Below are 16,820 nucleotides of genomic sequence, written 5' to 3' on the forward strand. Positions count from 1 at the left end.
TCTTCAGTACTAAATTGAACATTGTAAGAAGTTGCCTTTTTTTTTTTTTAATTTAGATTCCTGTCATGGTGTATGATGAATTGTTCGGTAAATACTCATGTAAAATGTATACCTTAACTTCATGATATAGCAGCTATAGACGCTTTGGAGGGCCAGGTCTGATGGAAACTCTGCATTGCCTTTAGGTGTTGCCACAGGTAGCGCTTACGTATCAGCACTGCAGCGTTTGCTCATTTGGGTCCTTCCATCACGTGGCTTTGGACTCCCTGTTCGTCTCGGAGCCCTGCTAGTACCGCTGCTGCACAGAAATCTCAGTACGGGACCCAAGCATTGCGTGATGTCCTTCTGGTAACAGATGCATGTGCCTTGTGCGCTCTTATTTGTCATTTGATTCTTAAAGCCCAGGGCAACAGATCTGCAGATCACTCTAGTGTGGTTTTATGTGGCCTAGAGGTGATGGAGGTACTTGAGCAGCCATTTTCCCCTTGAACTGCAGCTCTAGCCAGCTGTAAAGAACATGTGGATCTAAAGATGAGATGGAAAAAAAGACAAAATATCCATTTCTGTCTCCTCCCCCTCAGGGAGTACAGCTATATCTTGGGAAAAGACTTTAGAAGTTATTGCCAGTTAAAATTGATCAGGCAGGAATTGCTCATCGTCTGAGACAGTCCTCAATTGCTCTGTACGTTTCCAAGCATCCCGCAAACTACAATTAGAAGGCAATCTGCAAACAACAGCTCTCCAGTAAAGCTTTGGAGTCCTTGCTTGTGTTTCATTACCCTCCAAGGACTCTTGGGTGGTAGCGGAGCACAGTTGGTGTTGTCTGCATGTTGTAAGATTCCCTGACTTCTTTCCTCCCGATATGTCATATTTCCAAATACACCATGAGAATGAAATTGTTGCCTCTGGTCTGATGTCAATAAAACAAAGGTACACAGAGACAAAACTATTAGTGGATAGAGTTTTTTGAGTACCAGCGAGAAGAATGAGTTTATGGAGTGCTAGCTGGGCATCAGTGATACCACTGACAGGTGTGAGAGACCTCAGTTAATCTGGAACATGTTCCACTAGTAAGGGAAATTTAACATACTTTTTCCTAAGTGCAGAGTTGGGAAGAAAATATACAAATTTAAATACGGGTGGACAGAGGCTGTTCACCTTAGCTCTGATGGAGCAGATCCCCCTGAAGCTGGTCTTGATGTTGTTACGTGTGATTCCACAACCTCAGCTGGTGGAGAGCAGCTCCTTTGGCTCCATCCCCCTCTCCCCACTCCCAGCACAGGCAGCGCTTCTCGATAATGCAACTCCAGCTCCTGGCTTCAAAACTCCAAAATATCACACACCCATGCCTCTCCAGACTGTCCATATTGCACACCAATAGATCAGTGCTCCATAAAGTAGTTAGGCATGTTTGGGGTTTTGGGGGGTTTTTTGGTTTTGCCTTTTTTTTTTTTTCCTGAAGCAGGCTATATGCTAAATAAAAATTCTATATAGATTTGACCTAAAGTGAAGTAACTCTACAAAAGCCCATGGAGCTCCCTCGGCACATACCGGTTCCAGATTTGCTCCCTTGTGCCCCTCCACAGGAAGTGAGGCTGCTGACCCCAGTCCTGGTGTCAAAGCCCTGCTTTTAGGTTTCTTTCATATATCAGACATCCCTTTCATTCCTGTGAAATAAAACCGGAGTGCACACTTGCATTGGTTGTACTGCTGTAGTGTAAATGTTAGAAGAACCTGAGACAGATGGCAGGGTTCCTGATGCGGCTGAAGGTCGCAGCTCTTTTTTGCAAACTACTTTTTAGTAGAAGGTCTTGCAAACTACTTTTTAATGAATTGAGTTTCCAAGTGACAGCTAGGATGACCTCACTTCAGTGGCTGAAGAGGTCTTCGTGCCTGAAGAGGGCAAACAGTGAGGAGAGGCAGTGGAACAAGAACTCTCATTCCTGCTTACTGAGCGCTTTCCAGCTACAGTGACAAAAAGGCAATTTTTCATTCTGAAATAGAGGAGGACTTAAAATTATAAGCATCTGTGGTTTACAAAAAAAAGGTAATGTAACTTATGAGGCTGGATTTCCACAAGGCCAAAAGTGAAGAAAAGTCAGCCCTAGTGACTCCCTTCACTATTTCCTCCGGAGATTTATGTAACGGGCTGGGCAAGACCTCAAAGTTTCCGGATGAGAGTGGGAGTGCTCCTGCAACACAAGGTGATGCAGTGTTGCCAGAGTTGTGTTGGTCTAGTACGATTCTTGCATTTCTCAGTTCTCCCCTGCTTCTCTCCCCCATCTCTATGTGTTACATTTACTCTTTGCTGGTATCTTTCAAGAAGGGAGGTGAGAGAGATGGACTAGAAGAATGTTTCTGGTCATTTTGTATTCTATTACTATCATCTAATCATTTTGTAGCTTCTACAGTCTATACTTTTTTGCCCATTATGTATAAAACCCAAAGGATACAGATGGAAACATATGACATATGCTATCAAGGCAAGCTCCCGCTAATTTCCCAAGCGGGCTAAAAGGACGTGTGAATGTACGTTCCTTCCTGTAGCTTTTACTTCATCGCTGCCCCACAGACTAGTCCTGCAGACTTGGATCTGCACTTACACACCCCATCTCCACAACGTTACGAGCTGAGGCCAGCAAACGAGTTCTCCATCTCTAAAACCCATGCGTCCCATCTCACTGAGCTTCCATCCTTGGCTGGAGCTTCAGAATAATATTCTAGATGATACAAGGGCTCTTCTTTTCGTGAGAGCCTGCCCGCAGCGGGGTCCGTGGTGGCTGCTCCTTGCACAGCTTTGAATTGGTGCAGAGTCTCACAGCATATCACAATTTGGCAATCTGTTTTACACTATGAACTTTGTGGCAGCATTATTTTCTTTCTATGTATTCCATGTATTTCTCAGAGAAAAGACATTATGAATAGAACTGGCTGAAATGTGTAATTTCCTTTTCACAGGAAATCCTGTTGTTCTGGGAAAATCTTTTCTCACAGTTTGAAAGTAGGACTGTAGTCTTAAAAATATCTTATGCAAGAGAGACCATCCGTATTTTCACTAAGGAAAACTGAACACAGGATCTAATTTTTCCAGGATATATGTAACGTAGACCTTGGAGCGTAGGCCTGGTATGCGCTTCCAGGCTTTATGCTCTCTCCCAGATCCCAGGCTATGACAAAGAACATTTTTCTGGTATTCAGCTTCCCTTCATATTTCTTTGTTAAATACCATATTTTGCCAGCACAATTGCTTCTCATAACAAACTCAGCAGCATTTGGATTATGGTTAAGACAGTTCTTACTTACTTACACTGCTGCTTATGGAGGGGCGCAGCTGAAAATTAGGAGTATTGCATCAGAATCTTTTGGGGATTATTAAATATTAGCAAAACAAAGCCTTGTGCTGGAGCTCAGGCACCACAACTGTCTGTCCACAGGCTCGGGAGGTTCTCCAGTGTGGAAGCTCATACAGTGAACAAAAAAAGAACAGACTTTTCCCTTTACTTCAAATGCTTATGCCCACCTCATCCAAAGAAGAGACCAAGTAAACAAAGGCAGCTCATTTAAAAGGGAGATAAACATGCACAGTCTTTCCATCATTTAAATAAAGGAGGACACAGAACTGTGCCATCAAGCCAGTTTTAACAAAGCAGTTACAAACATGAGTAGGACATGAAAATAGAGACTTTTTACAATTTCAGTGATACTACATATGTCTATATATTTACTGCATATGTTACATGTGCTATACAGGCAGTTTGGAAAAAAGGGGTCTAAACGTGTGCAACCATTATTGTTTCAGTATTACAGAGCAACACTTTGGGTTCGAAATGAAGAGAGTAAAGCATTAATTAAGTACAGCGCAGTGCAGAATTATGTGAAACCCTGAGAGATATGAATTACTTTTAATTTTGTTGGTTTAGATGGTAACTTTCTAGGTTTATTTTTATGACACAAGAAACATTTCTCTACTGGGAAAATATCACACAACTCTGTTTCTCTTTGATTCTTCAGCTTAAAAGTTTCCTGAACCAGCTCTGTGGAAGGAAGAGAAAGCGTTATTTTGTTGAATCCCTATTGTGCAGCTTTATTTACAGAAGCTCTTTGTTTGCAGCTGTTCTTAAGCTTAAAATATTTTGAACTTAAATCATGGTGCATCTTTGAAGGGATATAATTTAAAATGCTGCAGCCTACCTCTTCCAATTTGTCTGTTCTGTGGCCTGATGAATGAATATGGTTTAAGCAATGACACAAAGAAGGTATTTCGAGGAGCCGCAGCAATAGGTATAATTGAAAGCCAGGCACTCTCTTTTTGAGCAGTTCCCCAGGCAGTGACATAAGTTTGGGGAGAAAAAAAAAAATCTCCCAAAATCCCCGAGTAACACAAACATCCAAAGCTATTAGCTAGTAGAAATCCTTTTGCTTTGCGCAGGAGTAGAGGTGTTCAGACAGGGGAGATGGGGCTCGGAGCCCAGCTGTGGTGCGCGCCCTGACGGCGTGCGAGGAGGTGGGAGCTCCCATTGGGATTCTGCGGAGGCAGCCGGGGAGAATCGGGTCCGCTGTGCTCCTCGAGCTGTCAGGGGTGACATCGGGGTCTTTTCTTCCCCAGCTCGCCCAAGGCTTCATGCTGTGATAGGTTTAGGCAAATGTAATTGAATGCAAATCTTGTACTTGTACTTCTCCTGACATGGAGCTGCTTAAAATAATCATGAGCTTTGAGAAACCAAACAGAATCTGGCAGCTCAGAGTTATCTTTTAACTTGAACAAAATGAGAAGAGTCCCCGATTCAGGATGGCTTGTAGAGTGCTTCTGGGGGATGAAATGGCCTTTCATTTCATGCAAATTTTGTCCCCGTTGCACTGGGGGATGTGGAAAGCCATGGGGAGCAGTGGAGACTACAGCCATGCAAAGTACCACTGGAAAGAGGCGAATCAGTCCTGTCCTTTAGGAAACTGTCATATTCAATTCACTTTATTACAGACCAGCAGTAAAAATCTGCATCTGACCCACAGAAATGCTTATTGAACATATATTGAACATATGTTCAGTGCATATTGAATATGACACCATTGTTACTGCATTCCTTGCTCCCAAAAAAAGGCTTCAAGAAGAAATGTTTAAAAGCTAAAATTTCATTTCAGTTTGGTTTAAGAACAAATAAGATCTATAGCTTTCAGATCTAGAAGGACAGTTTCCTAAGGCTGTACTGCTGTAAGAGCAAATTGTGTGGCCTTGTGTGGTTTACGAGGTTACCCATCGTTCTGTACAGTTACTGCCTTTCAAGCTTGTGCTTCATTTGATTGGCTCCATTTTGGGTGCTGCTGTTTTCCTGCTGGGTTTTTGTGTCTGTGTGAGCTAGACAAGGTGCTAGAAAAGGTTTATTGATAATACCAGGACTCCATGTGTTTTACAGGTTGTCTTACCTTGTGCAGCAAAGCCATACACTTACTGTTTGAAAAGGGCTATGGTAAAATTCTGCTAAAAACAGAATGTAGTATTTCCACGGGAGCAGGATGCACAAGGAATTGCTGCAGCTCAGGTATCTCCGTGCCTGCTTTCTCCCCTGTAGGAGCACACACACAGGTTTGATGCTGTTTTAGGTGGGTTTTTTGATGAAGCTGTGAAATCTCTTGAGAAGATCCTGTTTATTTATTTTTTTTTAGTTGATTTAGGTACACTTGTGCCAAGGAGAGTTTTAGAAACTAAGACAGGGGTGTCAGTGTTGTTGTCTGTGTGGTTGAGCCACCTTCATGCTAGAAAGCAGGCTTTCCAGGGCAGATTTATTTCCAAGTGTGTGTTCACTTTTGTAACGCAAAGAAGTCCTAAGTGATATAAATACTTATATACGGAGAAGACCACAGCCATGATACTCTGCTCTGGAAACCATACTGCAATGTAAAATCTCCTCTGGGAAATGCAGAGGTAGCCTGATAGCTGACATCTATGCCATCAGCTCAGAAAGCCCTGCATTGCCAAGTATGACCTGCAAACATGAATCGTCACTCTGCTCACTAGTCTCTCATTTGATTTTCACCAGGAGCTCTGACTCTGAAGAAGCATTTGAGACCCCGGAGTCCACTACACCGGTAAAGGCACCACCTTCACCTCCGCAGCCACCCCCTGAAGCGGCGGCGGCAGCAGCAGTTGTAGCAGACATAGCAGAACAAGAAATAAAACCCCAGCTGCCCTTGGAAGACACAGGTAACGAGCATGGAATGAGTGGGACAGGTTACTGGGGAAGGTGAAGCTGCAGGGAGGTGTTTGTGTTAGCACAGGCAAGGAACTGATGCTAATAAAATGTTTCCTGGAAGATGAGTTAGTGTATGCGGGGCCTTATCCGTGCTGAGAGGAAAAACCCTGTCGTCTCCTGGAATAAAGTATTGGAGAATCTGTCTATAACATTTGACAAATAATAAAGGAAAGAGGAGTTTTCTAGAAAAACCTTTATTCCTTTTGAATCAAACTTCATTCCCTTCTCTCAGAATTGTAGGATTTTTACAGAGTCAGATGAGTAAAAAAATGAGGTATGAGATAGAGATGCAGGTACCTGGGTGAGTACCATTAACAGTGACAGTTAACTAAATGTTATTTTCAAATGTATTATCAGCTGAAACAGAAGGTAAACAAAAAGCTCATAGAACAATAGAAGTATTTCTATTAGCTCTGTGGTACAGTATTGCTCTATGGTACAGTATAGGAGGAACATGGGAGTATGTGTGAATGTATGTATAATATACATACATAAAAATCGGTATATACATATTAACCTTTAAAAAGGGAATAGTCTGTTTAAAAAACCAAAGAAACCCTTTCCCCAAAAAAGTGTTCTTTGTTCTCCAAATTGAGTAATGGAATATGAGGGAGTAGAAAGCACTCTGCTAGCCCAAAATAGCTTTGTTTGGGCTGTCAGATGACAGCTCAACAGTTTAAGATTGAGTTCCCCATTATGCTGTCTTCTTTCCCATCTGAAAGTCAAGTCATCTTGATCACCTGGCTAAATTGTATAAAGGTAATTTTACTCTAAGCAGACTGAAGCTTACTTGTATTTCCTTTGGAAAGATGTATAGCATTGCCGGGCAGGGTTTTAAAGCTTCCATTTCCACTGTAGAAGCGGCTATGTTTAGCAGTGGGCAAAGCAAGGTCCATGGCTGGTGTGTGTATTAAAAAGGCTGTCCAGCTTTGATTTAAAGCTTCAGCAAAGTGACAAATAAGTCTTGCAAATGTCTTGAGCCACCTAATGCATTTCTGGGAGCTATGCATTAAGGAATGCTCTTTAAGATCATGATTTATTATACGAGTTTATAAGAAGCTAGAAAGATGTTCAACAAACTGATTCCACAAAATAAAAATGAAATACTGACACATCCTGACACTTTTTCTTTTCTGCTGTTATAGTTCCCTCTTCATTGTAGCAAACAACATTACTCATTCTCCATCTTCTTTTCTTTTTCTCATCTTTTGTAATCTAATGATTACAAAATAAGTGCTGAGAGAACAAAAGAACACATATGCTAAACAGGGTTGGAGTGTGTTTTTAATTACTGCAGTAGATTATCTTCAAACCCTTGACTACACATGTGCTTCCCTGGCACATGTGATTCTTTTCTCCCTACATCCCAGATCTCCCCCTTCTTTCTTTCAGATATTTCTGAAGAAAGGTAGGAAACTGAATATATCTATTCACGGCCAGTGTGAAGTATATTGAAGGTCATTGGATGGCAGAGATGAAAACATTTCATTTGCAAATAAGATTTGTCCATGGGAGGCAAGTTACCACAAATGAACAGCTATGTTCAGCATTCCAAAGTTATGCAAAATGAAGTTATACAACAGGGTAATTTATGTGATGGAAGGAAGATGTGTAACGCAGAAAAAATTCAAATGTAGGAGGGCAACACAAAGCATTCAATTGTTTTGGAAATCTTTAGAAGAAATTAATAATACTAAGACCATAGCTTAGGTGTTTGCATGCTTCTTCAGAAATGCGAACAGTTAAACGTTTTGTACTTTATAAACCACTTGAGTAACAGTTATCTTGTAGTTTACTTACCTCATAGCTTATGCATGTGGCTGCACACAAAGAGAATGAGTCCCTTCCTTGGGGGTTATGGGCAGTTGAAGCAGAGTTCCTCGTTGGTACCATACAGCTAAATAAATAGGTTTCTATAAAAGAGGAGTAAGGACTACGGGCAGCCAGAGAGCCTGGCACACACAGAGGGAGAGGCAGCGATGTCCAGCTGGGTTTCTGGTTCGCCAGCTGCATGGCTTTGTCTTCTACATGAGGTTGGTGACGGAGCATGTGCTTGGGTGGAAGGAGGAAGCATAGTAAGTTTTTTAAAGGATTATTTCATCTATATCTGACAATAATTACTTATGCAGACGGTTGCAGTTATGCTGCATGATATCATTAGCGCAACAGCTGGACCCCACTGCTGGAAAGCCAAGAGGAGAGTTTTTAATTAGGTTGACTTCAACACTAGCTTAATAAATATGATGAAAGTAAAATATAGCTAGACTCATCCTGGGTTTGTGCCAGCTCCTGGTGGGGTAAAACCTGCTGCATGGCTCCAGTCCATCAGCAGCAGAGCAGAAGAGGGGAGTCAGTCTGCGGGCAAGTCTGGAGGGGAAGAGCAATAACAGAGCATGTATGGAAACTACCTCGGAACCCCTGAAAGTGCCACTAATGAGCCCTTCCATTCCTCCGTACATACTTGGTTTGTTTTGGAGAACGTGGGTTATACTCTCGAGGCAAATGAATTTGAGGGTGCTTTTAAATTTTTTGTTGTCGTTGTTATTATTATTTTGGTAGTATTTTAAATTATTGTTGCCTGTCTCATCAGCTTCTCATAGCAGTGTCCTCTTGTCCCTCGGTCCAGCCATCTGAGCACCAGAAAGTGCCCCAAGCCCTTTCTCCCAGGTCAATACCCCCTGTTTCTGGCCAGGAATTCCTGCCTAGGCAGGGGCATTTCTTCTGCTCTTCTGCCACCTTCCCCAATTAATGAATGAATTCAGATTATACACCCAGGGGAGATGTGAGAACTGGAGTCCCCTCTATGCATTACAGCCCACCGATCAGGATGCAGGAGACCTGTATTCACGTCCTTCTTGTGCCAGGGAAATAGAGGTCAGACTTTCCTGTAGAGAGATGATGACCCAGACAACAACAAACCGAATTTTTGGGATGGAAAACATTATTCTTCAGTGTTTTTCCTCTTGAAGCCTAACACAGAAAAATTGAAAGTAAAATTTATATCCAAAGTTTTCTCTCAGAATAAATGGCAAAAGTATTTTTACAGTGATTTTTAAAATAGCGTTACTAATTGATTTCATAACTTCAAAGGCTTCTCATAACAAGCAGGAACTTGAAATAAACTGTCCTTCAAAATGTCTAGTATTAGGTAATTCCAATTCCTATATGCTATAGGAAAAGTTTACTTGTCTCCTGAGTTATTTCATTATAATGGAGTATGTGGGTATATGCTGTATGTATTTTCCAAGGGTTTCTCTTTGTTTTTCTCTAGAAAACACAACAAGAATTTAACTTCTTCTGTGTTTGCTTTATTGGAACTGGTTAAGTTTTGTTTCTAAGCCTTTCAAAATAGTGTTTCATTTTATTTCCAGCTCAGCAGTGTTAAGGCCTTCCATTTTCAGCCTATTGGGTTTCCCCCTATTTTAGAGATACATCAAGGAAGAAAAAATGCTCAACAGTCCTAGTGCACAGTACAGTTCCCCCTCTAGAAGAATTTGTTGTAATTTAAAGGGAAAAATATTTAAAAATACCTAAAAGTACTTTATATGTTCTAACTCCTTCATATAGTTTCATTATTCATAAAGAAATAGTTCAGACTTAGATTCAATAAGCTCATAGCTGGTGCAGATATTTCATTTTCTTTAAAATATCTTTAAAACAAATCTGAAGTTCCAAAGTTTTTGGAAATAAAGTTTCTTTTTGTGAACACATCCCGGGAGAGCACACTACCCGTGCCGTGGTAGGGGATGCTCCGGGGTGCTGCGTCCTGTCCCGCTGGTACCGCAGTGCTCAGAGCGGGGAAGGCACGGAGCACGGGGAGCTCCGCGGGTGAGGAAGAGAGCAGTGATACTGCAGCAACATGAAACAAGTCTGCCCTTGCTTTGGCTACTTCTGTAGCTCCTTGGGCAACTACTGCCACTGAGTTTCTGCGCTCTTTCCTAAGGCTGTAAAAAGATAGGCTGTCAGATGTAAATCCTAATACCAGTCCTGCTCTAAACCTATGAATACCTCCTATCCTTCCATATTCAATGTAAAGCAGTGGTAGCAATGTAGTAAGAATTTTATATCCTCATCAGTGGACAGTTCGGAGCACATGCATGGGATTTATTGCTGTTCAGACCATTTATGGATCTTTATTTAAAGAAGGCTGAGTTAAGTGAGGTATGCGTCTACTTTGCTGTTCTTGTGGGACATTGAAGCTTTACTGGCATCTGAAGTGCTATCAAAATCTAGGTGGTTTATAACATACAAGAAAAAGATTTCTGTAGCTGACTAGAAAAGTTTTTTTATTTTTTTGATTCCTTTTTGTTGATACTAACAACAGAAATTTGTTTTGTTTTTTAAGGCAAACAGCCTTATATTATCTCTTTAGCAACTTTTGCTTCTGCCATAATAGGTGACAGGTGAAAATGCCAAGCATTAAGCATGTCATGCAGCTCTCACTTAGAGGTCTCATCACCTGGATACAAGAAGTCTGGGGTCTTCCGTTGTTATTTTTGGTTTGGGGATTGTTTTTGTTTTTCATACCTGACCCAGGCAAAAATTATCTGAAATCAGAAAAATTTCCTTGTGGAAGGAGCAGAACTTGGACCTTCTTTTTTAATGAATGAAATGGGAGGTTTTTTCAGGGGATGCCTGTTTTTTATGGCAACGTAAGTTTCCCTGCTATTGCTCATGTTCTTGGAATGCTTTATAAAACTTAATATCTACCTGTGGGCAGCTCTGACCAGTATAAATTGTGGGTGACTGTCAGCGCCAGTAAAAGGCATAAACCTTATTTAAAACCTTGTGCTGGCCTCTCTCTAGGGCAAGTCCTGCCTTAATTTTCATAACTTGTGTTGTAGCATGTTCCTTTGCAATCAAATTGCATTTTAGTAAAATACTGTAATTAGTAATACTGATTTGCTTAATTCTGTGATGTAAAAGGACAAATGGCACTGCTCTCTGAATAGGCTGTTAATGTCAGGAAAGAATGGTCTGCAGATCTCTGTAGTAATAAAGCCGTGCTGTTTTGCGATAGTGAGTACTGTTCGTATTTTCCTCTCCAGCATTTCTGCTGTTACTAGTACTGAGCCAATTCTGTTGTCATGCCAGAAGAGTCTAACAGCAGCATTTCACTCCTACCAAAAGCCATGTTTTCTGAGACAGTTTCACATATTATTTCATAAAGAAACAATGGAAACATCACAGTACCGAGTCGAGCGACGCTCTGCAGAAATCTATAAGTAAAGGATTTGATTAGGGGGAAGTCGTGAAATAAGCAATTAAAGAAGATTAAAGCTCTGCACTATGTGGAGCACACCAAATTTGAATGCTGCTTTGCTTTGAGTAGCTGGAAAGCCTTGTACACTCTCTTTGCTGCCGTGATGCATCCTTCACCTCAGCTCTACCACGCCTGTTATTTACAGTCCAAGTCCTGCAGGGCATTGGTTTATTTTATTTTATTTTGTTTAAATGCATGTTTGTACTGCCTTTGAACAAGGGGCCTCGATCCTGTTGAGGCCTTCGGCGCACACTGGAATGAAAACAACGCGTAATTGCAGACGGTTTCTTCTTCAGATCTCCCTTTTATTTCATGCTGACCTACATTTGTACTCTGCTGACATGTCAGAGCTACGCCAGTGTTTATTGTAATGTATTCCCGTTACGTGTCTTCCATTCCCGTTTCAGTGTAAAATGTACGGATGAGTCTAATGCTGGAGTTTTATGGCACTCTTTCGATTCCCCTTAACAGAAGTCCCGTCAGTGTCAGAAAGGGATGTGTGTGGTGAGCACTACTCAGCTGCAAATCCCGTCTAATTACTGACCTCTCAGCCAGGCTGAAACCAAGCCCAACCCAGTGGAGATTAAGGAGAAAAATAAACTGTCCTGAAGTACTGCCACGTTATTAGCATACATTTAGCAGAAAAACACATTAAAATATTATTTTCATTGATGTAACTTAGTAAACTTCCACAGTCTTAAAAGAGAAACTGTGTAGCTGTCATTCCTTGGCCATCTCTGGAAATACGTGATGCCTCTCTAAGGCACTGCTTTGGGAAATGTGTCCAATTTCCTTAAATCCTTTCTGTCCTCTACACCCATAAATAAAAATTCCTGTAATCTCTATGCAGATTAATAATTTCCACTGAAACAAAGGAAAAATTTTTTTTTTCTGTTCTTAATCTGTTCATAGCTTCTGACTAAAAGTAATTATTGATTGTCCGTATTGCTTTTATGAATAACATTAAAGAACGTAGCTGGGCAAAATGGGAATTATTTTGCAAAACATGTCAGGATTTAAATGAAAAAGATCTGTAGAAATTTCTCTGAAATAATTTCAGGGTGAGCAAAGCATTCATTTTTGACTGTTTTTCTTTATAATTGCATAATTTAAAAAAAATGACAACATGAAGAATGCTGCGTTGCTTCAATAGGAAACACTGGGGCGTTTTGCTCCAGTACGTATCGGTGAGAGCTCAGAGCTGCTGGCTTACCCCAGCTTGAGCTGTGAGCTGGAGAGAGATTTCCCAGGTCTCCGATACCCTGACCGGGACACGCACGCACAGGCAGAGGTGACCAGGTTACATTCACACAGGGAGCAGGACAATGACAGCAGGAACAAACCATATTCAGAATTTGTAAAACATTTTTGTAATGAACTTTTATGAACTGGAAGGCAGAAAGGACCATCATCTTAATACCTTCCTACCTATATATTTTCTTTTTTTTTTTTCATATGCACTGTATATTTTTCTACTTTGTCCAATATAGTTGCTATATCCCAAGTCAAGGGACTTCTAGAAATCTTTTTAGGTTTCCATTCAATAAGCAAATCTTTAATTATAATGAAAAGCTGCTCAGTTTAACAGTTTTAGCATATAATTATCTCTATAAATTTTCTTTTCATTGATGAGTTAGAACTAGACTTCGAGAAATCTCTTTTAAATAATTTGTAGGGAGCTTCTAGCGGTCTTTTTTAAGGAAGATGTTCAGCTGAGAATATTTGTACAGTACTCTAATTGACTGATTTTCTTACCTTTACCATAATTTATTTAATATGAAATTCTCAGTGATTCATGTCTCATTATAAACTTGGAATTATGAGGTCAAAGTGGAGTGTACTGACTGCTTGGGGCAGAGAGAGGAGCAGCATTGACGGGTTGTGGAGAGGAAGCCATGTTCCTCTGGGAAATTGGTAAAAATAGCACATGGGAAACAAAACTTAATATCAACATGTAATTGCTGAAGCACCAGTCAATTTACAGGGGATTTACTGCACAAGAGTTCTGACACAATTCTGTGAACTGTTTATAACAGTAGAAAACAGGAGTAATAAAGTGCTCGATGTTCAGTTTTTCTGGTATTTGGCATAGTTAGCATGTTACGGTAATATCCATCTCTTTAACTAAGTGATAATTACTTTAGAAGAGATGCTCTAGAGGCTATTGCAAATGCATATTTTGTGTTTTCATTAAACTTGCCTTGAATCCTTTTCTGGGGAGAACAGAACTATTTTTTTCCCCTAATCTAGTTCATATATTGGAAATGTCACTTTAGTTTGTATGTCCTTTAATCATTGCTTAGGCCATTTTTATTATTTTAAGCCTTTATTTTTTTTTGTAGCAATATTAGAGTAAGTAAAATTTATTAAGCTCCAGTTTTAAAAATGTGTTTAAAATTCACAGGGTTTTCTGTTTGTTCCCACAGGATTATGTTCAGAAACTGTACCCGTAACTGATGTGTCACACAGTGAATCAGTTGAAGAAAGCCCTTTCCGTCCCCCTTCCCATTCTTTTTCCACCGTCTTCGATGAGGACAAGCCAATAGCCAGCAGTGGAACTTACAACTTGGACTTCGATAACATTGAGTTGGTTGATTCTCTCCATGCCTTAGGACCGAGCTCACCAGAATTGAAGAATCGTGATCCCAAAGCGAATGTTCGAAGAAAATCTACCGATTCAGTCCCAGTGTCCAAATCTACATTGTCTCGATCTCTTAGCTTGCAAGCAAGTGATTTTGATGGAGCATCTTATCTTGGCAATAGTGAGACATTAGCACCGGCAGCAGATGTGTACGGTACTGGTTCAAGTAGTGCTTCTAGTACCCTTAAGAGAACAAAGAAATCCAGACCAGCTTCCTTAAAAAAGAAGCAGTCAGCAAAAAAATCTCTGGATGCTCCACCAGTGAAGGAAACACCACAAGAACCATCTGACCTTGGCCAAACAGCTTGTGCTCCAGGTGAGGATAAACCAGTATCTGAAGCAAAGGCTGACTCAGTAAAGCCTGAATGTACTGAACCTTCTAAAATCTCTGCTGAGAAACAGGAGGCCCCGCCTGTGCCTGAAGGATCCTACCCTTTGGATCCAGACAGTTTTGAAGGGATTAGTGCATTTAGCACTGGAGGCAGCAAAGTACAAAACTCTCCCCCTGCCAATAAAAAACCACTACCTCTTACAACGGCACCAGAGGCTGTGGAGGTGACTCCGCCTGACACTGGAGGACAAGAAGACCCTCCGGTCAAGGGCATTGCGGTGAGGCTGGAGTTTGATTATTCTGAAGAAAAAGGGGTGAGTGAAGACCAGCAGGAGAGTACTCCTCCTCCCAAAAAAGCAGGTAAAAAGCCTGGTGCTAAAATGCCACTACGGAGGCCAAAGACTAAAAAGTCAGTGGAAAAGCTTGACAATGCTCCAACCACACCGACCAAGTCACCCACTGATCCAAATGAAATCCCTATCACAAAAGGCTCTTACACTTTTGATATTGACAAATGGGATGATCCCAATTTTAACCCATTCTCATCTAGTACAAAAATGCAAGAATCGCCCAAACTGCCTCAACAAACGTACAGTTTTGAGCCAGACGTGTGTGAGGACTCTATCGACCCTTTCAAGTCTTCTTCTAAGATAGCCAGCTCACCCTCTAAATCTCCAGCTTCCTTTGAGATACCAGCCAGTGCCAATGAAACAAACGGAACTGAAGGAGACAACTTGAATAAACCTGCAAAAAAGAAGAAGACGCCACTAAAAACGTAAGTTAAAGGGCACAGATGATTCTAGATTAGAAGAAGCACATTCCTACCCCTTAGCACAGTTACACATGGTTTATATTTGAATAGAGAAAGGAAGATGCCGTTGAGCGTTGGTAGCCACACAACTGGACTCGTGCTGGGGGTCTGTACGTGCTCTCCCTCAACCTGTTTCCTCAATAGCTTGACGTTTCCAGACTGAAGGGAAGAACCAGGGCTAAGTCAAGCCAGATTAGCCCACTGGACTGGCAGTTGGATTTTTGAAGCTTTGGGGCTCAGTGTAGCTTTGAATCTGATTAAGTCCAAATTTTATCAAATTTGTGCCAAATTTTCTGTGACGTCGTCTTGGGAATTTGATGCTGTTTAAGCTGATTGAAGTAGTCACACCAGTAAAGACTATTTTGTGAATCCTCGGTTTTGAGAATGGGACATGAAATAGTAAGGCAGCGACAAATCTCCTATTGCACACAGCAGGAAGATGGTTTTATCTAGTGACTTAGAGTATTTAAAATAAAATAACCTGAAACAAAAGAGTGCAGTATTGAAATACATATTTTTAAATAAAAGACTAAAAAATGTGAAAAATTTCCTTTCCGTGAAAGAGCTTACAGTTCTGCAGAAGGGTTTAAAATCTCCTAGATGGCTATGTGTTAGGGAAATATCCAGCTTTTAGACACAGTTGACAAACTGCAGGATAAATTCTCCAGCGTGTTGTATTTAGATATTTGGTTAAGGATTTCAATGGCTAGTTGATTCCATGGTTAACTTGCTGGTGTGCATATTATCTTACCCGTTCAGACATGGTTATTTTGAGTTGGTAATCAGTAAGTTTATATCCCATTTATCTGAAATTGATATCCTGTGCGTATCTATAAGAAAGTATCTCAACTCATGTCCCTTTATGATTTAAATGTTTCGGCTAACTAACAAAAATGTGACTTAAAATTACAAAAGCCTGACAATTTGAAGATAACGTGGTTAATGTAAAGCAGTACAAAAAATGACCTCCTTTATGGAGTGAGGTGGAGATAGTTCATTTTTTTCTGAGCAGCCTGCTGCCCTCTAGACGTCTAATTCAGGTCCCTTGCCAGATTTCAGGAAGCTTGTGCCATTTTTCTTTTTAGGGGCATTTTTGACTTACAAAAATTATAGACCACTGTATAGTTGAGTTGAGTTTGAGTTGTTCTGATGTTTCTTCTTTTTGAGGTATGCCTGAAATTTGGGGGAAATTAAGGTAGGAGTTAAGACACACGCTAAGCTGACACATTTTCCGAGCCTACAGTCCAAACTGGTTTTGTCCAAAACAAGAATACTTAAAAGTCTGACTGCAAGAGAGGAAGAATTTGAGTCTTACTGGGGAAGTGCAGAGGGAGAGAGGGGAATTTTAATATCACCAGATCCTGAAGTCTGATATTTGCAGCCAGCCAGAGTCTCCTGTGTCTTCCAGTAGCTGCAGTGGAGTTGACAGACCCCCAGTATAAACCTCTTGGGTCCATCCATCTGCTGTGAATATTAGAATCAATTCCCAAGTTGTCAATTTAAGGGCAACATGAGTTTACAAAGAG

At 40.8% G+C, this 16,820-nt stretch overlaps 1 protein-coding gene across 6 annotated transcripts in view; it reads left to right on the plus strand.

Moving 5' to 3' along the window:
• The window catches only part of TACC2 (transforming acidic coiled-coil containing protein 2), a 90,655-nt gene that overhangs the window by 38,155 nt on the left and 35,680 nt on the right, over positions 1–16,820 (plus strand). For all 6 annotated transcript variants that reach the window (XM_072870859.1, XM_072870862.1, XM_072870860.1 and 3 more), the window contains 2 exons: positions 6,036–6,199; positions 13,938–15,258. In XM_072870859.1, the coding sequence (XP_072726960.1) occupies positions 6,036–6,199; positions 13,938–15,258 (1,485 nt within the window). The remainder of the gene's footprint in view (positions 1–6,035; positions 6,200–13,937; positions 15,259–16,820) is intronic.

The sequence above is a fragment of the Ciconia boyciana genome, chromosome 8, assembly GCF_034638445.1.
Source record: "Ciconia boyciana chromosome 8, ASM3463844v1, whole genome shotgun sequence".
Classification (NCBI taxonomy): Eukaryota; Metazoa; Chordata; class Aves; order Ciconiiformes; family Ciconiidae; genus Ciconia; species Ciconia boyciana.